This window comes from Falco naumanni, chromosome 4 (assembly GCF_017639655.2).
Source record: "Falco naumanni isolate bFalNau1 chromosome 4, bFalNau1.pat, whole genome shotgun sequence".
NCBI classification, from domain to species: Eukaryota; Metazoa; Chordata; class Aves; order Falconiformes; family Falconidae; genus Falco; species Falco naumanni.
In genome coordinates, this window is record NC_054057.1 from 51,565,677 (window position 1) to 51,593,412 (window position 27,736).

At 38.3% G+C, this 27,736-nt stretch overlaps 1 protein-coding gene across 2 annotated transcripts in view; it reads left to right on the plus strand.

Moving 5' to 3' along the window:
- The first annotated feature begins 1 nt into the window (after nt 1).
- The window catches only part of VIPR2 (vasoactive intestinal peptide receptor 2), a 62,155-nt gene continuing 34,420 nt past the window's right edge, over nt 2-27,736 (plus strand). Inside the window, exons 1-4 of one of the 2 annotated variants that reach the window (XM_040590218.1) lie at nt 2-343; nt 3,362-3,464; nt 17,276-17,383; nt 19,273-19,370. In XM_040590218.1, coding sequence (XP_040446152.1) covers nt 293-343; nt 3,362-3,464; nt 17,276-17,383; nt 19,273-19,370 — 360 coding nt within the window. In that variant the 5' untranslated portion in view covers nt 2-292. The remainder of the gene's footprint in view (nt 344-3,361; nt 3,465-17,275; nt 17,384-19,272; nt 19,371-27,736) is intronic. The other variant, XM_040590217.1, reaches the window with a different exon arrangement.

Sequence of the window (27,736 nt, forward strand, 5' to 3'; positions counted from 1 at the left end):
CCAGGATCTAGAGGAGGAGCTGAGCGCAGAGAGGCGGTGGGCAGGGGCTCAGTCGGGCCGGGAGCTGACGGCCGCCGGAGCGGCGGGCGGGAGGCGGCCGGGGCAGGTGCGGGAGCCGCCTGCAGCCACAGGGCGGCAGCCGCCCGCGGGGCCGGGGGCTCGGCTGGGCGCGGCGGCGGCCCCCGGGCCCTATGGTGCCGCGGCGGGACCCGGCCCCTGCTCGCCGCCTTAGAAAGCGGCCCGCGGAGCGGCGCGGGGCAGCGGAGCCCGCCGGCCTTGGCGTTCGGCTGGCATGAGGAACCTGCCGGTCCTCCTCCTCTCCCTCTGCTGGAGCCTGGGGCGGGTAAGTCACCCGGCGCTCGCTGCCGGGAGCAGGGTAAAACTGGCCCCTCCGGACCGCGGACGGGGTGACCCCTGCGGCTGTTCCCGCCGCCCCCGTCCCTGGGGTGCCTGCGCGGAGCCCCGCGGGCTGGGGGTGCCTCACAGCTTCCCCCGTTCCCGGCCGCGGTGGCGGGGGGCTCAGCGGCAGCCGTAGCAGGTGCGGACACTTCGGCCCCACCGCGCTCACTTCGGTAGACAAGCGACGCCCGCTGCTCGCCCTCACCGGGCGCCCCGGGCAGGGCTCTCGCAGGGGGGGAGCGCTCCTCAGCCGCCACCGGGCCGGACGCGCAGACGGGGGGCGCCGGCGCCCCGCACCCTCGGGCGGTCCTCGGGGGCCGGGACGGCTCCGCCCCGGCGGGGCAGCGCGGCTGGGCCCGTCCCCACCCCGGCGGAGCGGCGCTGGGGCGGCCGGGCCGTGGGTCGGGGGGCTTTGCTCCGCGCTGTCCGCCGGAGCTGTCAGAGCTCTGCCCGGTGCGGCTGGAGGATCGCTGGCAGCCGTCATGCGGGGGAAAGCTGCCGCGTGGTTAAATTCTCCTTAATACATGCAACCGCCTAACAACGTGCAAAGCACTCAAGAGTAGTAAAGTCGTCAAATTTAGGGCGTCTGTTGTTAACGGCTTTGTATTTTTTAAGCATCTCTTTGGTTATTAGTAGAACTCTGTAACGTTGCTGGCAACGCGATTTACGAAAAAATAAAAAAATCTGCCCTATAAATGTTTCCATCTTTTTTTGCTGTAAGTTCAAAACAAAATCGCTTCCACCAAAAGTCGGGAAGCTGCCCTGAAGGTAAATGTAAGCCACTTTTGTCAGAAGAAATGTTTTACCAGTCAAACTGCTGTTCTAGATGACTGTGAAACTGCTAAACCCCCAGGGAGACCCCCCAGCCGGACCCCCAGCTCGCTGTGCCTGAACCTGTGCAGTGTGCTCAGTACTCGGTGGTTACAAAGGGTATCCTACCCTTAGGAAAGCAGAGGGAAAGGTGGATGAGCACCAGCCCTGAAAGGTGGAGAGTGCCCTCAAAATCCATTTTGGGGTTCTTGATGTGTTTAGGGATGTGGTCAGTGCCACAAAGTCTCGAACCCTAAATCTCTTTAGCTTGGTGAAGTACATGTGAATGAAACAGGTGTATGTGTTAGAACAAAGTATGTTACAGTGTGGCAGGTGTCACAGGTTTGGAAAGTAATGCGTTACCTTTGGGTCCTAACAAATTTATATTCTCAAAGTAACCATCACTATTAGGTCACTGGTACTGGGAAGCTTGCAGTTCTTTTGGAAGTATGAGAGACAGAGAAGTCACTTTGGCAGGTTTCTTAATTGTAGTAGCTGCTTTTATTTATCCCTCATTTAATTAATGTTTATATTTACTGGCATCTAACTTTCCAAGACCCAGTAATTATAATATTTTTTGATGAGTAGATCTACTCTCAGTTACCAAATGTTTCCAACAGGGAAAAACAATATTAAAAAACTGTTACGTGAAAGGAAAATGCAATTGAAACCATTATGTATACATGGGACTTTATTTTACATGGCAGCTATCTTGCAAGTAGATAATACATAACAAAACACATAAATTTTCAGTATAACACAGAATTTATTTTATAAGTATTAGAAGTCCTTATTTCTGTTAAGGATTTGTACAAATTCACTTTAAAAAGAAAAATCTGCCCTGAAAACATACGATTTCAATAGTCAATGTAGAGAAAAGATGGGGGAAAAGGAGTAAGGTTCTGATGTTGTAGATGGTGAAATGAGACATTTGGAGAAGAGACAAATTTTCTTGAGTTTTCATAAGAGCTCCTGCTGTTATGCTTATGGCTATTACGCTGTATTTTTAAAAGTTGTGCAAATGGCTTGCCCACAAGGAGACTGCAGAATAACTAGGTCCTCAGTCCTAACTCTGGGTCCTAGTTTCTGGGTCAAAGATCACAGCTTAATTACTACCATTTTTAAAAAAATACTGTCTCATGAATCAGAGATTATTACCAGATCCTATTATTAAGTATCTCCTGAAAGAAAATTAAGACAGAAACTTGGAGAGAGCCCACACTTTTCTTGGTAACAAGCATGAGGGTGACTGAAGTATTGCATATTCATGTTTTATTTCATTATGATGTTATTTCATTTGAGCTAATCTCACTGTCCTTACAGCTCTGGTGAAGTTTCCTACTTTCCCATTTGTCACCTGCTACAGTCATTTCTCCCATGCAGTCTCTTACAGACTCCATGTGTTTCTCATTTAGGCTCTGTCTGCCTCTTTGAATCTACCTGTCTTCAGTACAACTTCACAGTGTCTTGTTTCTTTCCCCTACATCCCTGTCTCTTCCTGTGGACATAAATAGCCTTTTCTGAAAACCAAGGAACTGGGGGCAGGGCTCTAAATCAGTTAAAGGCAATAGTGCTTTCATTTTTAAAGGAGTACGGTTTTCTTCCAGTGTAGCGCTTGCTTGAATCAAATAATCATGTTCTGGGGCCTTCAGGAGATAAAATATACATGGCTGAAAAGGGAAGAAAAGCAAAATTTACCATGTCAAAGAGAATGCAGTTTGATCGGTTTTAGTGTTCTGTGATTTGTATTAAACTTTCAGCTGCCTAACTTAACTACAAAACCAAAAAAAGCAAATGTGTTTACTTTTCTTTTTCAGTTTAACTCAGTTTTTCTTGGAGGAAAAAGTATCATGAAACAGTATTGGTAAATGCACTAGAAAGTTAAATATTTTCTTGTAAATTACAGTTGGCCTTGAAATGCTACCGGAAGGACCAGTGAATGCTCTAGTAGATTATTTTAATATTTTGTTTTGAAAAGTCAATGTGTGAGAAGCTAATATGGGCAATGACTGGGTCTCTAAAATGCCTAGCAAATACTTGGGCAAAGCCAGTGCCAGTTAAAGCTGTGGCTTTCATTATTGGTAGTTGCATCCTTCATAAAGCATTTTAATTCATCTGTCGAGATCCTGGCCTATTTTTTAATTTGACACAGGTGAATGGTGTCCATCCGGAGTGCAGATTTCAGCTGGAGATTCACAAGGAAGAAACAAGGTGCATGGAACTTCTAAAGAATGTAAAGCCTGTGGACTACAAAGGTAAGAAAAGATAAGCTGTGATGTAGGGACGACTGGAGTATTCAGAATTTTCTCCCTTTACCCTATTTGCTGTCGTGGTTGCAGTTGCCATATTTGTCTGTACTTATAGTTTTATGTATTTTAGAATTTATGCAGATTTTGCATTAAAGGTACACCTGCAGCAAACATGTTGTGAGAGGTGTGCCAGGTGCTAGGCACACACTGGGTGGGACACTAGATGGGAGCCAATGCATTCACATGTTTTAGCTGTTGCTGCTAGTATTTTCTGACTAGTGGAGAAGCTGCAGGCTGGTGGTGACAGGACCAGCAGAAAGAACAAGTCTGAAGAAAGGCTGAAAGCCTTGGATCCAAGCATCTCTCTCTAGCTATGGTCAGAAGTAAAGTTACAGTGGCAGGAATAATCACTGGGTTTCCCAGGCAGAAGATGTTTCAGACGTAACATCAGATTCACACACAGAGTACCATGGAGTCATGCAAAGGGAAAACTGGAGAGCAACGTTACATCTCTGTTAGTTTATTGGTTTTATTTTCTCTCTAAATAGAAAGATAAATATATACATACAGATATGGCCAATTGTAATTTAATAGAAGAAAGAAGGAAGAAGAGATGTAGTTTATTATTTTTTAACTTTAGATTTTACTAATTTCCTTGCTACATTTTCATGACTATAAAATAAGATTATGAAAAAAATGACATCTTTTCTTGGGAGTTAGAGCTAATGATAAAGCCATTTGATCAGCAAGCAAAATATGAAGGCAACAAACAAATCCAGACAGCCAAATGAAAAGCAAATCTGTAACATTAAAGTAGCAAGGGAAGAACCTTGCTAAAAATTTTTGGCTTTTTAGGAAAGCTGGAAGTGTGTATTTATTTTTTAATGACAAAGGTATTGATGTTTTATAATTAGTTACCGTTGGTTAAATTGTATGCCAGAACTTCTGAGCAGAAAGGAGTCTCTACACACCTGCTGGTGAGAAAGTAGAAGTGCTTCTTGGAGAGCTTCATTTGCTGGTGACAAGCGAAATACCGAAAGGAAGGGTGGACTTTAAGTGAGACTTAGATAAAGGGGAAAGAAAGTTTAGATCTAAAGAAAACTGGATTTTTTTTTCAGTTCAAACTACAATTTCGATTTTTACAAAGTAACGTCACACCTAAAACTAATTATTAAATTTCTGCTAAATGATCTTTAAGTGGCTGGAAGTATTTAATTTCAAATTAGTTCTAGAAAGCCCTAAACCTCATCGGTGTCCTGCCTTTTGCTATGGTAGTCCAGGTATGTATAATCTCAGAATAACTGGGCTCCTTGGAATACCACAGCTCTTGCAGTGCAGTTGTTTTCCTTTGGCTGAACTAGGTGATACATAGTGTATTTGTTTTTTCATATTCAGTCTGTTTTGAATGTGCTCCGAAGATTACTATGGTACCTCGGGGACCTGCCATCTGCGGTGCCCTTTGAGCATAAACATGAATCCCAACTCACGATACTTTCTCCACCTGTCTTCTTGATGTAAATGTGTAACTCCCTCAGTGCATAGTCTAGTACCGATTTGTATACACTAAAATAATTAAAAGGATCATCAGCAGTTTGTATGTTATGATAATTCCTCCTTTTTATTACTCAAGATCGGTAATTAGAAAAATTATAATAACAGTTACAAATTTAAATGGAGATCTCTCCAAGCAAAATCTTAGTGGAATAAATCTTCTACACTTAAATTTTTTTATTTATATGACTGGTGAAGAGAGATGGCTGTTAAATAAATAATACTAGTGTAAAGCCAGATGGAGAAATAATTAGTAGCCCAGCTTAATGAATTAAATCTTGAATTAATAAATTCACTGTTGGGTATTATACAGCTTTGAAATTCAAGCTTTCTTCAAGATCTACTTTTGTGATCCAGACTCTGGGCTGCTCCAAGGGTATTCTTGTGATGCACACCAGTTTTATTTTGGGTTCCCTAGGGGAAGAAAGAAGTTTTCTGTCAAAATTTTCTTCACAGCCTCTTTTCACTGGAAGAGAGGGGTGCCTCCTGAAGGCAAACTGCTGTGGAAGAACTTCACGTCTTAGGAAGATGTGTTGATTCAGCCCCGCAGGTAGTGATAAAACAGCAGTGGAAGGACTTACACATTTAATTGAATGCCTGGCTGAATCTAGGGGTATATTTCATTTTGTCAGAGACATAAATAAAGCCCCTGTGGTAATGAACCCTTAAAAACTGTATGTTTAATGTTACAGGAGAATTTATCCTATGTTTCACATTACAGATACCTTTACCAAGAGCCTGTTCAGAAGAGCCTACATTAAATATATGCATTTGCATTTCCAAAAATACCCATTCTCTATGTGTCCTTATTTTCCTGATAAACTCTCTGTATTCATACAAAGATGTGAGGAGTATTTTGAACAGAGACTTGCAGATTGTCACAGTGACACTCTGCTGATAAAGAAGAATTACTAATGAAAATTGGCAAGCTGGAACTAGTCCAAGTCCTGGCTCCACACCTAAAACTTGTAGTACTTTTGAAACATAATTCATTACAAGAAATTCACAAATCCTATTTCACCTTTTCCTGAATTGGAAAGGTGGTTATGCAGCCTTTGTCAAGCTTTTCTAGCTTTAGTATTTGCTACCTACCTTAGAAAAGCTATCATGAAATCTATGAAGGTCCTGTCTAGAATTTGGAAATAAAGGTTTACTGAGATTTTCCACTATCTCAGTGGAAGGCCAAGGCCTCCCCTATCAATGTCAGTGGGAATTTTTTCATTAAATTCTTGGGCGCCTGAGAAGCCTTCACACCTCTGTGTAACATGCTCCAGAATTCGGCTGGCGTGCACAGCTACTGAATTTGAAGGATCCAAATTTACGGGACAGGCAATTTCTCCTTTGTCATAGATGCCAATTACGTATTTAATACCTTATCTAATACTTCTCAGCTCCCAGTTAGGGAGACATAAAGGAAAGATTTAGTGGTGATTGTGGTTCGTTTTGTTTTTACGTAATAAAATGATGTTACAGTTACCTTACCTGAGCTGCCTCATTACATGGGCTGAAGAATTTCACTGAGTAATTTTTGGAGCACACCTAAAATCACTGACTATGAAATCTGTGAAGGACTTTCTGACTTCATGGCTGAATAAAGCAATAGTGTGTTTTGCAGGGAAACACTGTATAAATACTGTGTAAACATCCTTTGAACAATGCTAAGGATATGTTAAAACTAGAGGACCCAGTTTGTCTAAATTCTGCTCATTTGCCAATGCCAAACTGTTAGACATCTGGACCTCCTGCTTTGCACCCTTTGGGGGATTTTCAGGCATTAGCACATACTCTTCCATTAGTGGAGAGCATTACACTCCATTTAGGGAAGAAAGTCATTCTCCAAAGATCTGTAGCAGTGCCTTCCTCTCTGTAGTGCTCTAGCAAATCTAGTTGTTTATCTTATGAAGACTGCATTAGCTTCTGTCTGCATTTATTTTCTTCTTTGCTTCTATAATTTGACACCTGAGGTATGGATGCACCTTAGCTGGAAGCCTAGCAGAGATTTTTTTTTTTTTTGCATACTCATTTTTGGAGGGCAGATGAATTGCATTCTAAATAGCTTATGATAGCTATGAACTTTGATGTCTACGTGGAAAAACACTGGTTTACTTTTTACTTACTACCCACAGCTTGTCCCAATAGAGAGGTCCCAATAAAAGTGATTGAAAATACATAAAAATTGGCCCACTGCAAATTTCTGTCTTTATTTAGTTATTTAGAATTTTTCCTTATAAAGTAATTGCCTCATTTCTGTTCACCTTTAGTGAAATCTTATGGTAAAAAGTGTTAAAACTCAGTCAGTAGACTTTATAACAGGGTTCTACAACAAAAAGTTTGAAAAAGATTTTATTATGAAAAAATGAAGTCTAGGATTTTTTTATTCATTTTGGACTGAGTGGCTGCACAGTTATATGAGTCTTCTTGGCTCTTGCTTTCCAAAATGTGTTTTTGTGAGACCCCATATGCCAGATGACATTTTTAATTTTAGATATGACATCTTAACTTTGAGGAAGGGATGTAGATGGAAGGAGAAATATCTTTGGAAGAATTTCATAAATCTCTCAGTGAGGCTTCATAATGCAGCTAGTAATGGGAAATTAAAACAGACAGGACTACCAAAATGACACTCTTACTTATTCATAAATTTAAAGAAAGAGGGACCAATATTGCTATATAATCCAGTCTCCTGGATTAGGCTGCCAGTAGAATTTCACTCAGTGATTCCAGTGCTGAGCTTATGATCTTGTGAGTGAAACAGAGCACATTTTTCTGAAAGCTCTTCAGAATAGTGGGATGCATATTCAAATGTTGGACCCGTGGGAAGTTGTCCAAAACTTAGTTTATCCAACTAACCTCTGCTGTTAAGGTTATTTCTCCAGTAAGAAAGGTGCCTGTTTTGCTGTCCAAACCCACACGTACGCACACACATATATCTCTGTATTGCACAGAAGGACTGACTGAGTATAACAAAACCAACGTGACGATCACTCTCGCCTCCGTGTCAGTAAACTGGAGACACACAAAGCCAGATGAGATCTTTCTTTTGTTACATGAAAAGGAATCTTTTCAAGGTTTCCCCTTTCTTAATCCACCCAGTCTCGTCAGGGTCTTCTGTCAGTTTTTGTTTGGTCTTTCAGCTATTTCCTCTGTAAAATAAGTCAGTAGTTCAGGCTGCGATGCTCTTTAGTTATCTGAGGTAGCATTGAAAGTAGAATTACATGAGAGAGTGGGATCATGGAACTTCCTTTCATGTAGCAGCAGGAGCTCTTGGCAGGACAACTTTAGCTTTCTTGAATCTCTGTGCTGCTGCTTTTCTAGCTGTAGTAAGACATATTGCTACTTTTTGGTTCATGCGTGTTTTTTTTTATGAGGGGAGCTAAAGGGGCTGCTTTGAATGTTTGTCTATTTTGGCTTCCGTTACTTGAAGTGTCATCGTTAATGACACTACATAAAACTGATCGTCCTTGTGGTGTTCACGATGTCTGGGCTTTGTGGAAGCTATACTTAATTATCTGAGGGCAGAAGAGAGGCAGAGCTGGCTCATCTTTTGAGGAGGCTGGGCGATAGGTGAGAAAGAACCTTGAATGAAAGGAGTTGTCTACTGAAAAATAACCAACAGGAAATCAACATTGAAGACCAAGAAAATGTCCTCATCAGCTCTATTCAAAAATCTGACATAATAAAGGTTACTAAGAGTGAAAATAACAAACTTTTTTGGAAAGAAGAAAGGCAATACGTAGCCACAGATATATTCTACAGTTTTGAAGGTCTGAAATTTCTACCCCCTCAAAACATGAATAGCAATTCACAACAGTCAACATTAATAAATGGCATTTGGAGCCCTGAAAAGGAAAACTGCACAGCCAGTGAATTTATTGTGTTTTTCAGAAGATTCTGAAAGAAATACTGCCCCGCATAGTTTTGCACTTGAGTCCTGATAAAGACAGCTGTGGCCATGGCAGCCCACTCTCCATGATATCCAGAGTTCAAATACCACAAGGCAGCCACCTTGAATACCAAAGCACTAAAAAAGCTCCAGCTAATACAACAAATAGCACATGGGTTAGGCACAATCCAAACTAACGGAAATACGCGGTTCCAATACTTTACAGAGACCATTAGTATTTTGTGGTGGTTTATATAAACAGAAGATTGAGATTTAATAGCAGCTTTTAAAGAATGTGTAGCATGTCTAAATTGGAGCAATGTGAAGATGAAGGTACCTCTTACTGCTTTGACTATACACCCATTAATATCTTTGCACTATAATGGAAAATAGTTTTCTTATGGTAAGGTTAGAGTGCGGTCCAGTCATACAGAAGTAAATGCTCTTGCCTCCAAAGAACATTTTGAGTAATTGGAAAGCAGGATTTACTTGCTGAAGAATTTGGATGGAAATATGTTTTCTTTTTCAGAGGTTTTTTTCCAAAGTTTTTAGCAATTTCTGTATTTCCTCATGGAACCCTAAAAATAGGTAAATTCCATTAAAAATACAATTGGCTTATAGATTTTTGATTCTCTAACAGGAAACTGCTCTTCAGAAGAGAAATAAGGCATTTCTTTTGAAATATTTCATTTAGTGAAAAGTCAGTAGTACCCTAGAAATCTCAGTAAGCACATTTTTGCCATGCCTGGTAATAGGAGTGGCTTTTGAAAACCCATAAACTGCAATCGTTTTAGGTGAATATGAGATAAACTCTAATGGTTTCATCATTCTGTGTAACTAGTTAAATCTGATGTGTACTGTAGACTTCCAAAATTCTACATGCTGTGTAGGAGTAGTTTTTGTTGACTGGCAATTAAAAAGTTTACATTTGCATTTCTTCAGTATTCCTGACTAATCAGAGCTTGTATACACTACACAATTTCACAACAGCGCTTTAGTTCAACATAAGCATATTGGAGCTGCATCTTGAGCAGTTTGCAGCCAGTGTTTTGGTTTTCACACGGGTGCAGGTTGGCAGCTCCTTGCGGAGGGGGGTTGGGGGCTGGTGGGCAGGCAGGGCAGGCAGGGCAGGCAGAGCCTGTCCCACCAGCAGCCAAGGCAGCCAAAGGGCAGCCACGGCCAGCCCCAGCCCGGGGCATTGGGCACCTCCTGGGGTAGGGACAGCTGTGGACATTAGCCTGCAGGGCAGGGGTCAGAATCTGGCCTGGTGCAGGGGACCAGGGTCGGACACAGCCCTAGGATGGCTGGGCAGGGCTGTAGTGGTGGGCGGGTGCCCAGGCAGAAGGTGGCACAGGTGCTGCTGTGGCAAAGCTGGTCAGGTGCCCCATACCACTACTGGAGGCCCAGACCTGAGCTTAGATGGGACCCTGGACAGGGGAGTGAGGTGGGACAGGGATGTTAAGGCCTATTAGTGCGCTCAGGGCCCAGACAAAAAGTAGATGACAAATAACTTCAGCAAAGTAGCTTGAGGCCATAGTATTTTTGCTACCGTCTTATTCCTATTACCATTTTAAGCAGTTTTGCTGTGGCTTTGCTTCCACTTTGCTAGCTTGCTATTTCTTTAGTGCCTCCTTTCCCTTTCTTCATTATTACTTGTGTGAAAAAGCAGAAAGAATTTCAGTCCGTGTACGTTCATAAATTCTCATGTAGTCTAAATAACATGCTGCGGCATTCAGACCTACAGTCTGGAAAACCTTTCCCGTAAGAGGTGAGATTGCTTCTGCCTTGTCAAGTAAAGTACAAAAAATCAAAATGTTTCCCCATTCGAAAAATAAACCCTTGACTAGCTGACAACTTTCTGGCTGATTTTGAAAGCACTCTCACTTTTTTCCATGTATCACACACGCCTAGGCAGTTTAAAAAACGCTAGGCCTCTCTTTGAATTGGAAATTTTTAAAATACAAATGCAAAGTGCCACCTAGTGGTTAATGTATGGATAAATGTATATATAAACAAAACTTTCCAGTACAAACCCAGTGTTACACATTTTTATAGATGAAGAAGCATGTAGGTAGGTAAGCAAACTTGTTGCTCAAAGACTGGCCTTCAGACTGCAGGGTGATGAATGCGTTGACCATGCTTATGTAAGCTGAAAAAAATGAGAAACAAAATGTAGTTTATAGTCTGTTATGTTTCCTTTCATTGTGAAGTATCTGCAAAGGCATCACAAGCATTAAAGACTAAATATTCAAATAAAGTAAGTGATCTCATTGAAACTAGCAAAGAATAGCATCTGCAGTATCATCTGGAGGAACAGGAGGGAAGAGCAGTAGAGGAGTGACACTGCGGCCACACTTTTGAGCGAGTCATTGAGCAAAGGTTTTCTGAGAAGGTTGATTCTTTGCTTGGATATGCTGTGAATGACACACCAGAGAAATAAATGATGCAAATGAAGAGATTAAAAAGAGATTGCTGTATGTACAGTGCAGGAGTGTTCTCCTAGACACCACAGAAACAGGCCTGAGGAAGCTGTTTTTTGTTGGGTTTTGGTTTTTTGGTTGGTTTGGTTTCTGGTTTTTTTTTTTTTTTTTTCTTTGCTAGCTTTATTAATTGGTAAAGAAGAAAGTAAAGAGTGTAGTAGTAGAGATGCCCAGAAAAAATTGAGGAGCTAAGAGAGACAAAGAGTTGGACTGGTTTTATAAATGTACATATCGGAGTGAAAGGACAAAAATGTTGAGAATTTATTGAAGCAGGATGCAAAACATAGAGATTAAATCCATTAATGAACATAAAAGTAAAAGGATAAAAATGTACATGAAAATACTTTTGGGTCCTTAGAATATTTTTAAAAGTATGATAAAATTGAAGACTTTATATGATATAAACATTGAAGCAATTTAAGTCTTATTTAAAATGTGAGATATTTTCTGTAGAATTATTGGTAAAATTGTTATTAGAAGTAAAACTTGAAACCTTATTTAAAGCTAAAGATAAAAATGTTTTGTATATTTGTTGATTAATATCCTTTGGAGAAAGTAGGAAACAGACTTATATATGTGGGAGATGAGTGAAGTTTCTGGAGAATAAGAGCATACATAATGGTTTATATGAAGTGCAGCGGTGATGGATGACAGTCCAGAAATCCTAACACTGATTGAATTAATGGTTGGACAGAGAGCAGTAGACAGTGAGTGAGTAGAGAGGAGAATATCAAGCTTGATCAAATTAGATATTCTACGTGCAGAAAGAGACACATTTAACCTAGTATTTATTGCACCTTCATTTTCCAAGTGTAGGTATTTATAGCACTGTAGGCTGCTGTTGTAGTCACTGGGGGGAAACAGACAGTTGTTGGGAGCAATTAATCTGGCCTACTTTCATGTGTTTTAGGATGAAGTGATTCCTCCTCTGCCATCCCCTGACAATATCACTTATGTCATTGTTTTAAAAGGGTACTGTGGTGCATAAAGAGCAGTATCTACTTGAAGACCTGTGAAAATCACCACGGTGTCCAGTTGTGCCACACGTTGAATTTCCAAGATCAGTGAGAAATTAATTGCTAATTCCAATTGTGCACAATTAAGCTCATGCTGTACAATAGAGATATGTTGTTGGAATGGAAGAGGCAAAAGTGATGCAAGTGTAGTAATAATGGACTTGTTAATTGTATCCCACCTCTGCATAAGGGTATTTTTTGCTAAGAGAAGAAAAAGATACATGACTGCAATATTGTCAAAAATCTGTCGTAACAGAGGAAGGGGAAATGAGGAAAGGTGTGGTCTGAAAGCCCAGAAAAGTGCATGTTGTTTAACAGTTGTACTTCTATCAGCTTGTAGCAGTATACCAATGACACTATCATTTCAGTATTCAGCCCTAGACCAGTTTTCAGAGGCACACTGTGGGCATTCAGTGAATATAAATGCCTCCAGGACATTTTAGCAGTTTTCTCAGATATCCTGTACCATAATAAATAAGCCTGTAAATATACATGAAATGGAGGTTTATGTTCATCTTGGAATTCTGATGACAGCCACTCAAGTTTCACTCTCATGATTGCTGATGCATTTGAATGTAGTCTAGGTGTAAGAAATACATCTTTTGTATTATTTCATCTATTTGATTTAAGGAGTCTGAAAAAGTATTCTCAGCTGTGCCATACATGCCTGTAAAGTCCTAAAATACCGAGGGAAAATTGAGGTAAAAAATACATGCCCCAGAAAACATTAGTGACTTGTAATGTTTTGAATATCAAAAACTTGTATACTGATTCCCTTCATGCAAGCTGTCTTCGAGATCTGATACAAATTGTGTTGATTAATTTTGCTGGGAATAGGACTTGGATCTCAGTTTTTCTGTGTAATATTTCATGTAATGGAATGAGTAAGAGTTGTGTGGGATTTTGTGGAAGATGTAATAACAGAGCTCTGAAGTCCCATGTTGTTCAGCTGCCTTCTAAGCAAAATCTTCGCCTAGTTCATATAGCAGTGTAGCAAAAATTTATAAAAGCCTCTGAACTGTTTGCAGATTACTGTAGCAAATCCACCATCTTGCAGAGAGTATGTTGAACAAAAGGGAAAATTTGTGAAAGTAATCAGCTTTTATGGGTGTGCATGAACACTTTCATGACTCATCTCAGCTTTCACTTATTAGTGGAAATGGGGATGAACTAAAAAGGTCTGAAGTTGCACAAGATGCTAATTATTCTTGTGTACTCCAGGGCTTGTTTATGCTGGCTCAGGCAGTACATCCATCAAAGCCAAAAGAGTTTCATTTTGTCGCTATAGTTCTGAGTGCTGGCAGATGAAGAAAATAGTTTCTTTGTCTTTCTGGTTACTTGTATGTCACGTTGTTGATGATGTTTCTGGCTTAAAATCGATTGGGGAGGAAGCATGACCTGAATTGGCTGAGGTGAACATTCTTTTACTTTGCATAAGCCCTGGTGCTGCATCATGAAGAGTTGGACTTGGTTTTGATCCAGTACTGCAACTCAGGAAGCACTTCAGCATGTTTAAGTTCTGTTGACTTCAAAGGATGTGAAGATGACTTGCTCACATGTAAACCCCTTAAATTATATACAGATGACCAAGTCAATATCATCTCAGACATGCTATAACTAATGATAAAAGACACAAGAGCTACAAGGGAGTACCAGGTAGACAGGTAAAACAGAGCATAGATAAAACTCATGAGTTAATTCTTAAATAAATGTATGAACCACCTGTAGGGGCAGATAAATTAGAAAGGACAAACTCTGCATGATCAATGGGGAAAATAGGAGCGTATATGGAGTTCAAAGTGTGTTCAAAACAGTTAATCCTCTTCGGGTGACTGGAGAATTCGACAAGCTGAGGTTAATCACACAATATTAAGCAAATAAGGATGGGGTTGATTGGAGTAAATACAGGTACCTAGAGTCTAGACTCTGCAACTGGATTCACAACTTCAGGCTTTTGGGGGAAAAAATAAGCAATTTTTTTTAGGTTCAAAATTCTGACCCATTTTAGGAGTTGGCTTTAGTTAATTTAAACATGAGTCAGCAGTGCACCCTTCATACACTGTGCTGCTGGTATATCAAGAGAAGCAATTGTCTGTCTCTATTTGGCACTTGTGAGACTGCATCTCAGTGGAGTACTGTGTACAGTTTTGGGCTCCTGTGTGAAGAAAAACCATTAATTGGCTGAACTGAGGGCTTGGAGATGGCACTGGTATATGCCGTATATAACGACTAACTGAAAGCTGTGTTTATTTAACTCAGAGAAGAGTGATATGAGTGCTCTCTTCATCTACCTAATGGGATTATAGAGAAGATAGAGCCATAGTCTTCCCAAAGGTGAACAGAAAAACAAAAAAAACCAACCAAGAAACACAACAGAAAGCAATGGAAGCAACCTGCAGCAAGGGAAATCCTAATTAGATGCATAGAAAAATTCTTCATAGAGGAAGTTGTGTGTGTGCTGGTTGCCTAGAGAGGTTGTGGTATCTCCATCTTTGGAGATTTTTAATGCTTGGCTGGAAAAGAATATGTGAATATGGCAGTGTGTGTGTAATGAACATTTAGTACATTTCTTGCGTACCTCTTTGGAGGTATACAGGGCAGTGGAGGATAAGGCATTACAAAGAAGAGCAACAAAGCTGGTGAAGGGTCTAGAGAACAGGTCCTTTGAGGAGCAGCTAAGGGGACTGGGGTTGTTTCGTCTGGAGAAGAGAAGGCTGAGGAGACCTTGTTGCTCTCTACAACTACCTGAAAGGAGGTTGCAGCAGGGTGGGTGTTGGCCTCTTCTCCCAAGTAGCAAGTAATAGGACAAAAGTAAATGGCCTCTTGTGCCAAGAGTGGTTTAGATTGGATACTGGGAAAAATTTCTTCACTGAAAGGGTGGTCAAGCACTGGAATAAGCTCCCTGGGGAAGTGGTTGAGTCACCATCTCTGGAGGTGTTTAAAGGAATTGTAGATGTGGCTCTTAACAACATGATTTAGTGGTGGAGTTGGCAGTGTTAGATTTACAGTTGGACTCAGTGATCTTAAGGGTCTTTTCTAACCTAAATGATTCTGTGATTTTGTGTTATCTATCCACACAGATAAACTTTGTGAAGTGTTCCCATTAGTAAACCCTTATATTTGGTATCATCTTTCTGAATATAGAACAGATGCTGCATTTAGAGCTGTACAATCCTAAGAGGAGTGAAGAAAGACTCAGTCCCCATGAACAAGTGACTCCTCTAGAAAATAGCATTTCCTTGGGAAACTGTGTAAAGGGGACTCTATGGAATTGTTGACTGAATGCAGCATTTGCCCCATAATCCTCCTCTCATCTTCTTTTTTCATCTCCAAACCCTGTTCTTCGTACAGCAGAGAGGCTTCCTTCCAACTGTTACACTTAGATGTCTTCCAAAGGAAAGGAAAGCCCATGGAAATGCTATGCCACTGGCACTCCTTCATGCTGCATACAGGACATGCCCACAGGTGCAAATCCATCTGCCAGTTCTGTAACACATTCCTGGGTTCTCTACTTTACATATACTTTGAATGTAACTTAAACTTTGAAAGTAGGATACTAGACACTTTAAGTCAACACAAGCTGTCCAAGTTTAATTGCTCTAATGTGGTTTAAAACAAATACAGAACTTTTAAATATTCCTTTTTCAGCTTCATTTAACTCAGTTGGCTTGATTTTGGGCATGACCTCACTAGTACAGAGTAAATGAATAGTGAATTTCTATTACTATAATTATTGTGAAGAACAGTATTATACATGAATGTGAGCAGTTCCTAATCCAAGTTTCATGTTCTGTACTGAAAGGAACAAACTAAACTGTCTGTTACAGTTTCGAATAATCTTATGGAGATAACACTGGTAGGATAAAATTTTCGTTTCTCTCTTTAGTGCTAATTAAAAACATGACTTGTCAATTGTCAGTTGCCTTATTTGAAGACATAAATGCCCAGAATTCTGCACAATTTATTTTTTTGAGATAACTTGAACTAAGACAATATGAGTAACATTTCCTTACTTTTTTCTCATAATTCTTCCTAAGTCTTATATTCAGAAACCTTCATCACTCTTCACTTAGGTTAGAAGGCATGCATTATAAGTAGACACCTTTAAGCAAATAGAGCATGGTTGATCCAAGTGCCTGTAGCGGGCTAGAGGAAGATTTATGTTCATTCAGAAGATACCGCTTTTGAGCCACATTTATATAGATATCAGCATGGGCAAATCTGTAACAAGTTGTGACTATCTACTAGTTACAAGTTATTACTAGTACTATTAAAAAATATGCCTATAAAATTTTATGACAAACCACACACCCCCATCCTGAAATCAATATACAGAACCATTCTTTGTTCAAATCTCTGTTATTTAGTTTAGGAGAGATGATTTTGTAAGTCCACACCCATTGTTCCTCATTTTTCACTCATGAAGTGCTCATATTGTGCTTGTGAAGCTGAGTCCAATGAACTACTTAAATATTTCTTTGTGATGTTCAATCTGCCTATTACTGCAGATAAAAAAGTTCATTCTGTGATTAAGAGACTCTCAAAATTGTGTTAATCTTGTTAATAAGCCATATTCATACTCAGAAGTTATTTTGTAACATTTCTTATCTTTTCTTAGCATCATCCCATCAAAATGACATAGTTTTAATGAGGCGTTTTGCAAACAATATATTAACTGACCTAAAAATAAGCTGGTTAATCAGCAAACTCTTAAGATTCTCCTAACATTTTCATAGAAAATACCACCTTTGCATCTTTCTTGGAATAGTCTAATCTTTCTTGAGCTACTCATCCAAAACTTCCACCAATTCTTGAGAAGGTAGATAACAGTCCAGTGATTCAGGCCATACTGAGCTTTCAAGACTGTTACTGCTGGTTTTGTTTCAGGATGTGTTGGAGTTTGGGATAACATCACCTGTTGGCGTCCTGCAAAGATTGGAGAGACTGTCACTGTCCCTTGTCCGAAAGTATTTAGCCTTTTTTCTGGCAAACCAGGTATTTCATTTTAAGGTGTATTTTTGCTTTCTTCTCTTTGGTATTTTATAACATACTGTGCTAAAAATGGTTTATTTGCAGTTGAGGGGTTTTGTTTTCATTTTAATGATAATAGATTCTTAACAGAGCTATTTATGATAGATCATGAAAAGACCAAATAATGGTCTTTGTGGTCCATATGGTGTTCTTTGAGTCAGATACTAAATATGTATTCTGATATAGTGTTACTCATCAAAGCTGAAGATATTGCTTGCTCTTTTTGAACTATTTGTGTTCGTTATTAAGGCAGCCTTAACCTGTTTAACAGTTGTGTGGAATGATGGTGTAGAAATAAACAGTGTCTTCCATAGAACATTCCCTAATTCTCTCTAAGGTAGAAGGCCTTACAGTACATGTAGTAGAAAATACTTCAGCATCTTGAGTACTTAAGAGTCATTTTCTTGCAAAACTGGCTTTGACGTAATTTGTCATGCTGGTAACACATTCCTCTTCTCTGTCTAGTCAGAGAATCATGATGTACTTTTGAAGTGAAGACTCTTCAAAGTGTTTAAATACGTTACATTTTCTTTAAAAAATTCCATATCTATGCCAAATAGCAGAAGTGGTCCTGGTGTTTGAGGAGACACTGTGGTTTGAGGTCAAGGCCTTCTTATAAGCCAGAACGATTTGGTTGTTTGCTGTTCAACCATTTGTAGGATATTTACAACTTTCCACTGAAGACTTTATACGAAGAAGAAATTCCAGTAACCAATCAGCAAAACAAAAATCACAAAAGCTTTAATTTGAAGTGTACATGTAAACACGCTTGGTTATTCTTTGCCAAAGTTGATCTGTGACACATAAATTTGTTCTTGTGTGGTGAAAACCACACATCTTTAAGTCAGTTAAGAGAATGGTAAACTGAAAACTAAAGCAATATGTGATTATATATTTCAAGTATGATGGATATAAAAATTGTGTATGAAAAGTGAAGGCAAGTTGCTTACAATTTAACATTGTAAAAGTAAGTTATAATAATTTTAATGACTATTCTTTATTCTGACATCAGACTCTTCAGTTTTCTCCTATTGAAGCTGTTCCATGTTGTATGAACATTAGTTCATATTAATTAGATTAAGGAGCAGAATCATGGGCTGCCCCCATCTCATCTGCGTGACTTTGTCTGGGAAAAGAGTCAACTTCTCTCCGTTCCAACCGAAGAATCCTTTCTGATAATAGATGCTCAAAATTGCTTTCCAGCCATACTCGCACATCTCCTGCATGTTCCTTGGGCTACATTGTTTCAGCCATTGGCTCAAGGAGTGAGATTCAGCATGCATATTTATTTCCTTGTTCTTTAACCTATCACGTAATTTGGCCTTTAAAGTGCATTGCCAACTCTACAAACATTTGCTGTAGCAGTAAATCATTGCCATATTATCTAAGAGCTTTTATAACTCTCTAGATCATTTGGCACTGCCTTCTCAGAAAAGCTGAAATAGGAGGTTAGAACAACTCTCTCTTAAATTACTTTTCTATCAAATTGCTTTACCTCCGAATTATCGGCTTTATGGAGTAAGCTGAAAGAGTCCCTCTAGAATACTTCAGATAAAACATCAAAATATTTTAGGTTTTGCAGGTGTAATAGAAATAACTATTATACCAAAGTGGAAGCCTGCCATCATAGCTTGGAATTGCTTTTGTTTTTCTCTAGTGCAAAGGCAACTGAGCAAAATTAAAAGCCAAAGTAGTATGAATGAAGAGCACATGAAAAGAAATGGCTGCGTTGCTTTAACAGGTGTGCTAGGAAATACAGGATGTTAACAGAGAATGACAAAGTTGTCCAAAGATTCATCGATGAGGAGAATTTAAAATCTTTCTGATTTAAACTCTCTATCGTTGCTTTACAGGAAATATTAGCAAAAATTGTACGACTAACGGATGGTCAGATATTTTTCCTGACATTTTAAGTACTTGTGGATATAATGACTATGAAGATGATTATAAGGTAGGAAAAGTACTTTTTCTATGAATTTAGATGCTGATGTTCAATACAGCTATCAGACATGTTCTGTTTCTAAATAATTACTGGTTTACTCTATCAGAATTAATGAAAATCGGTAGTAATTTTTAGTAGCAGTCTTGCCATATGCTTGGATTGCAAATGTCATATAAGATAAAATCAGAAATGTAGAATTCAGTAACTGAAACTCAAGGCTGTAAGCAGTTGGTAATTGCAGTAATGCATCTGTATTTCTAATGTTGCAGTGTTATTTGGCTTGCGCACAGTATGTTTTACATTGTGTTATTTCTAGATGTTTCTGTTATAACAAATCCTACTAGTGTAATAAACTGTTAATAATACATGCATCAATTGATTGCTGGTATGTGTTTAAGTAAAATAGAACGAATTTAGGTCATTGGAATTATTGTAGATTTATATTGGACTTTCAATTGCATTAGCAATTAGAAGTGGTTCACAAAGCTAGCAAGATATCTTAAATACACTATAAATGGAAAAATTAATTTGATCACTTTGCAGATACTATTTCTTGTTCTTTTTGTTGAGGAAAGTACTTTTTCCATCACATTTTACCTATTTTCTATCTGTTTTCCTGCTGAGGCTAACAGAGCAAGATTTTGTTTATAAGCATGAGCTCATAGTATCAGTAAAACTTGTTATCATGAACAGATGGAGTCCTCTTATGAATAAAGATATTTGGCTGCTTGGGTTTTTCTGGATTTTAGTATGTGTAGAGTGGCTTTGGCAGATCTGTTCCGTCTGGTTTGCAGAGATGTACTGGCATTCTAGCTAAGACATGCAGTTCATGCCATGTCTTTCTGTACTCAAAAGCCTAATCATTACTGCAGCTGAAAATAGATAATAAAGAAAATGTATAGATTATGTTTTTTCCCAACTTTTCTGAAGACATATTCTAAAACATTGGTATCATCTGACAGCTTGGGAGCAAACATGCATTACTGCTAAAACAGCCATTTTAAGACACCATCAGTCAACCCAGACAATTGTCATGTGGAGTGAAAAAGGGTCAAGATTTAAAAATTCAAATTAACAGAAGATAACATTTCTAGTAGTGAGAAATACTTAATTAGCAGATGAACTAGTATAACAGAAGAGCAGTTTGTTTGACATATTCATTAGTAATTTGAAGACGGAGAATGAAGTTCAAGTTGACTGTACTTGCAGTAGTAAACCTAGAAAAACTGGAAATAGGAAATAGTTGTAACATTTACAAAAGCCTGGAAAAGAGCAAATAAGAAACCAGTGAAGCTAAAAATCAGAAAAGAGATGTGAAAAGCAGATACTGAAAAAAAATTATTAACAAAAATACAATAGCTAGAGTATCATAGCTACCTAATACAGGTATGGAGCAAATGCTCAGCATGTGGCAGGGAGGGAAAGGAGAAATGCAAGAACTGATTGCACTTCAAGCAACATGGCCCAAGGGCACTGTCCTTTTTCTCAAGTACCAGTGTCATTGCTTAGGGAATATTCTTTGCCTGAAGATCATAAACTGGTTGTTTCAGTGGGACAAGACAATTTTTCTGACTTAAACATTGACAAGTCGAAAAGTGGATACAGCAGTGCTGGCTTGTCAGAAGCTAAGCTGTTCCTATGCAAATGTTTTTGGTTTTTTTTTTTAGTTAAAGAAAGGACAAAAATTATGAGAATAAAATCTGAAAAGGGAAACAGGAAAGCATATGTTTAAACCCATCTCTTCATGGGAGGTAATATAAAAAAATGAAAGTATCATGCAGTTGTGAGATTTTAAGATATGTTTAAACCCATCTCTTATGGGAGGCAATATAAAAAATGAAAGTATCATGCAATTGTGAGATTTCAGAAGTTATTTGAGGTTCTGCATCAGCCAACTGCTGCACAGAAAGCTTTCTTGAATTTGGATCTTAGTGCTCAGTGGTAGCACCTCAAAACAAAGTATCTTTACTCAACATAAAGCAGTATAGTTCATTTTTATTTGACCTAGAGTTTCAGAAAAAAAGAGCTAAAAAGGAAATCCTAAGTATTTGGATACAAGATATTTTGGACACAAAAGTTTCATGCAACAGTATGCTTTGCAGATTATATATGACGTTGCCCTCAAAATTGCAGTAGCTAAGGAGATAACACTTTAGGGAAGGTGGCAAAATGCTTTTCTTGTACCAAGTCTTAAGTTTATTTCTCTATGCTTTCTCTGAAGACAATGTTAAAGGAGTAGGTAGAATCTCTGATGTCAGTTTGGTGCCTGCATCACTGCTGAATGAGTTTCCATTACAGATCCAATAAAGTATTTATTCCTGGGGGTTTTTTTTGCTGTCTTTTAGGATATGGACTTGTGTCTTTACTTCAAAGGGGACTAATGTATATACATATTTTGTATTTATTTATTTATTTATTTGTATATATGCATATACAGAGACAGATATCTCTCCAGATATGTGTCTGGCTTGAGCAGTTTTGAATATTCTAGAGAAGGTTTAAATGATAGAGATTGTTAAGCAAATACAGACCTTTTCTGCTGAAAGAACTTGTCTGCTTCAACAGTTTGCATTGATTTTAGTTACAGTTAAAATGTACAATTTTTATTCCATGTCAAATGGTATATTAGCAGGTTTTATTAAAAGGAATTATTTGCTTAACATTTTTAAATTAACTGTAAGTTTCTGATACAGCACCATTAAATTGAGTATTTTATCTTATATTAGGTCTTCTGCTAGTATTCTTTAGTACTCCTGTCTGTATTTATAGGGGACCAATATGTCAGGTAGGACAGTGTCTGAACAAACTATCTGCATGTTGTTATTACATCAGACTGTATATCTAAACCTTTATTATATACTTCCACTCTCTTTCCTATAAGTAAACCTACTTATAGGAAATAAGTAAACTTTCTATAAGTAAACTGCTAACCTTGAAGATTTAGGTTCATCTCAGTTATCTAAATAAGTGTGGGTTTTTTTCCTTTTATACTTCTGTTGAGCTCATGGCAGCACAAGGGCAAAATTAATAGCTTGATTTGACCATGCTAGAAACACACATCAAGGTATGTTAACCTGACCTGAGCCTAACTGCAACCTTTCCTTGACATATTTTGACATCTTCTGCCTAGACTGAACAAGCTAGAGATGTGTCCTAGGTGTCTTTATACAGAGTATTAAACTCGCTGTCAACTTTATTAACAAAACGGCAAGATGCCTGGTGAATGTAGAGGACTGAAATGTGTCCACTTTGTTTAAAATAATGACTGGGTCAGTTAATAGAGCTTTGTTTGATCTTACGATGAATTGGCCTGAGATTTATTAGACCACACAAAAAACCCAATACATCCAAGTTACAGGCTATGAGATTTGAACACCTAGGGTCATACAAAGACAAATTCATGGAGAAAAAGATCCTTAGGGCTGTTAAGCATGGTGATACTGTTGCAACTTGTGATTAAGTAGAAGCATCTTTTATGGAAGAGGTGTTCCCATATTCTGGCCAGATTCCCAAAGCATTCATTCTTAGGCTGCTCTCAGAGATAACCTCCTGGATGTGCTACCTAGTACCCAATGCAGGTGTGTTATGCAAGGCAAGGGTAGTCAAGGCAGTGAGGTCAGGCCTGACACAAGCCCTGTCTTGAATGTCTGTAGCCACCTTTACAGAACAGATGCATTACTACTGCCTGTGAAGTGGATCATTGCACTAATTGGACTAATGGATTGTTTGTACTGAGTTTAAATTGAATCCTTCCCTCTCAACAAAATGTAATGCAAGGCAGCCATCTACCAGCGCTTTTTCTTTGTGCCTATAACTCATACTACTTTTATTTACATTACATTCTGCATTTTTCATTACTTTTTCCATGAGATGTGATTAAGAGAGCAGTATTCCTTAAAATAAATACAAAATCTTCTTCCTGTTCTGGTTTCAGCAGGGATAGAGTTAATTTTCTTCCTATAGCTGGTAGAGTGCTGTGTTTTGGGTTTAGTATGAGAATAATGTTGATAACACACTGATGCTTTTAGTTCTTGCTAAGTGGTGTTTATACTAATTCAAGGACTTTTCAGCTTCTCAGGGCCTGCCAGCAAGTACTCTGGGGGGCATAGGAAGTTGGGAGGGGACACAGCCAAGACAGCTCACGCAAAGTGGCCAAAGGGATATTCCATACCGTATGACACCATGCTCAGTACATAAAGCATGGGGAGTTGGCTGGGAGTAGGGGGGACTGCTGCTTGGGGACTGGCTGGACATCAGTCAGGGGGTGATGAGCAGTTGTATTGTGCATCACTTGGTGTTTTTTTCTTGAGTTTTATTTCTCTTTCTCTTTTTGTTATCTCCCTTTTCATTACAATTATTATTAGTAGTAGTATTGCTGTAATATTTTACTTTATTTCTATTATTAAACTGTTCTTACCTCAACCCACGGGTTTTACCTTTTTCTGATTCTCCTCCCCATCCCACCAGGGACAGGGGATGTGAGCAAGCAGCTGCCTGGTACTTAGTTGCTGGTTGGGGTTAAACCACAACACTTCCATTGACTTCAAGTGAGAAGTACTAGCTCCGAATATAAGCTGGTATTCTCTCTTCTAGAGCACAGTGGGAATTGAATTTATTAATTGCAGACTGTCCAAAGACACTGCGGAATATCAGTATGCAGTGAGAATGTTCACACTCATGGACACATATATGCTGGTGCATGTTTACACATGAAAATGTGGAGGTCTGTGCATCTGTAAAATTGTCATCACTCTCACTATGGTTAGGGAACTTTGAGTAAGAAGATATTCTTACTGTCATACTTAGAATTAATGATATTACTATTATTAAGAGATACTTAAGGCACTGCTGGTCTCATCTTTTTAAGGTGTTGTTTAGGCTTAGAGTGAATTGAAAGAGAAATGTGTCAGAAAAGGTTATCATTAATTACTTGTACAGAGGTTATTAAATAGTATGAGGAATACCAATTTTTCTTATATTTTTATTTTAATATTGTATTTTTATTAAATTCTGTTTTTCTCTGCACCCTTAAAAAATGTGTAGAAGTGCCTGATATGAAAAAAGTGAATTTTCCGGAAGATGTAATCCATCTCTTTATCTCAGTTTGCCTTTATTCTCTTCTAAGTAAGTACTACAAGGTTTTAGAAATGGCTACTCTGTTGTTGAAGTTAATTTTGCAAAGGGAAAGAACTGGGGTTCTTTATTCCACTTTTATTTGCATTTGCTCATTTTGGTGCTTGTAAAACACTGAACTCATTTGCTAGGCCCAGTTCTGATTTACATTGTTTGTGCAGTTTAAGGTTTTCTGATATATTCTTCTAGTATGACTATTTGGATATTATGGAATGTACTCTGACACATGTATCATGAGAATGTAAGACCACAAACTTTAAGCAATCGTATCTGCGAATACTATACTCTCTTAAGGGAATGTACTAGCCCACAGAATAAACAAAATGATAAGTCCCTTGGGATGAAAATGATCGCCAGTACTTTACTAATGATCAGTTATATTTCTGGTTAAATGAATAAAGAGGTGTGGGGTGTTCTTTTATATTAAGGGTGGCTTCTGGTCAATAGCAAAACTCCTTTGGACAAAGAATCAAGGCTTAAATGTTAGAGCGTTTTGACCTTCAGTATTGAATTACCCTCTCACCCCTAGAGGTCCTTCCAAACCAAGGTTAAAAGATCCACTGAGTAACTGTCAACTTTGCCTAGGAAGCTTCAGTGCTACGTCTATTCTCTAAACAGAAGAATTCTGTCTCCTGAACTTAGTAAAAATAACATGACACTAACTTTAAAGGAAACATTAGCAGAAAAAGGTGTCTGTTCTAAGAAAATGTAAGAATAGATGTTTCAAAAAAGTGTATTGAAGATAACACTAGTTACATGAACTTGTACTAATCAAATTTATTGTTATATCTGTGGGGTTTTGTACCCTTTTAAAAGCTGTTAAGTAGCCACAAAAAAGGAGGAAACATTTTAGGATCAGACCTTTTAGTCTAGAAAGCAGTTACAGATTCTGTAAACGTTTCCATAAAATTGTTCTGAAAACCATAAGCCACTGATTTTTGCTGTGCCTAACCACCTATTGAGTTCAGTTTAGTGGTTTTAATTAGCATATTGTCCTCAAAACTTTAAAAGTAAATTGTTGGATTTCAGTTTTGGAATCAGTAATGCTCAAGTAATCATGTGAATATTTCGCAGAGGCCAGCTGTTCTTACTACTGTTGCAAATGTACTATTTTTGTTAGACTTGCAGAAAATTTCATGTCATTTCAATTTCATATGCATGGCTGTATTTATTCTATGCTAAAATCTTTTAAGAATACAAGTATAATTTCGTTTTAATTTCTGTTTTGGTCAATCTCTACCTTCTTTGCACTCATTCTTGCCGATCTTGCACATTTTATATTAAGTTCAGAGGTTAAAGCTAAAATTTAATTGAGATCTGACTAATTGTGGTTCACACAGAATAGTAAATAAAAAAATATGCCAATCTTACATAAAAGACATTGATTTTTCTGTGCTATCAGATTTGATATTGCTTTGTCTGCTTATTTTGCAGCAATACAATATAAAGAACTTGTTTCTAAATGGTACTATGTAAAATACAGAGTAGTGACAAATATTTATTAGGTGTAACTACCACAACACAATGCAGAGTTTAATTCTTTGTCTTTACGAGGGTCATGTATATATAATAAACACATAATTTCAGAACACAATTTGCCAATTGTTTTGCTGCGTAAGTAGTATTTATAGAGTTCTTACGGGCAAATTAAGACACTTCTATTTACACTCATACAGGAAATTTAAGTAGCAGTATGATTGCATCCTCTTTGATGCTGAGACTGATAAAGTGCCTCATACTAACCATTTTTGCTTGTTTTTGAAAATCATAACTCCTAAACTTAAATAGTTGTAATTTTCAATGTAATGGATCAAAATGTAGTAGCGTTTACTTAGCTTTGCAACAGTTTGGAAAGCAGGGTAAATTTTTGATCAGTCAAAAATAGTAAAACATTTCAGATTTCTGACCATTATAATACTAGATGAGTACAATGGTCTGAAAGAAGGAAATGTGTTTATTAGCTACACTTTCAAATGTAGAATAGAGAATAATTAAAAATCTCTGTCGTATGATAAAGCAATTGTAATTGTGTATTTATTTCTTATTTGCTTGTACTCAGTTTGAACAAAATGACCATGGTCAGTATTAAGGTAATGTCAAAATACTCTTAGCTGATTAGCTTCAGTCGTGACTTATACCTCCATGTAGCTGTTTTGTGTTCATCCATTTGGCAAACGAATGACTGACAGATAGTCTCAGTCCTGCTGACACTGACAGCTATTGTGATGGACTAGAAGTACACAGAATTATTGTTTTGATTTTACTCTGACTATTTGTTGTAGGGGTCATGTGTGTGTATGGAATGCCAGAAACATTATTTTAAATAATGTGTTTTTTTCTGGAGGAAGACAACATCTTCTGTTCTCCCCAGTGGGTAGAAGTGACGGGAGTCATTACACATGCAGCCTGCCTGACAGTTACTGTCAAGCTCAGAGTACATAGCTAGAGGCTAAATTAGAGGTGCAGTTACATCCAGTCTGGCTGGACAACTGATGCTTTGTTTGGAAGTTCATGTGGGATTTCACCTTTTTTTCCTTCGTTTAAGAATTCTGAAATCAGATACAAGTAAGACAGGCTCCAGTTTCAAAAGAGTCAGTCAATGGAGTTTTTCTCAAATCAAATCTAGACAGATTTTTCAAGATGGCACAGAATGATAAAAAATGGAACAAGTCCAGCTTTTTTGTTGGGTGTGTTTCAGTCAGCCCAACACTGAACCACAGCTACTTTCTGTATGGCAAAGTACAAAACGCTGTCTTATTATATAGTCTAATGGCTGAAAAATATTCAAAGTAAGATTTTCAATTCTGTAATACCAACACCTGCCATGCTAGTTTGTTTATAGATGGCAACAGTTTTGGTAAGTTTATGCAGTTTAATGCAATTTATGTATCTACATCCACAGTTGGAGTTATTAGACAATAGTCTAGCTCCCAACTTGAATAATGGGGTTTATGATGCCTTCAAAAATTGACAAGGTGAAGGACCTTTCAACTTCCAATGCTATGAACATAGTTAACATAACTGGTATAGTTCCATCTGCTTCAAAAGGTGACACATGCATTATATGTAGAGGGCATGACTCTTGGGAGAATGTAAATATGATAGCTCATGTATTTCTTGCCAGTGCTGTAGAATTGGCCATTAGATGCTTTCTAAGCACTGAGATTATCTGAGTTGCAAGTTGTTAATATCTGAAGCACAAGAGAACTTGAGTAAAGGATATCTCTAGTGGGAATCCTTTA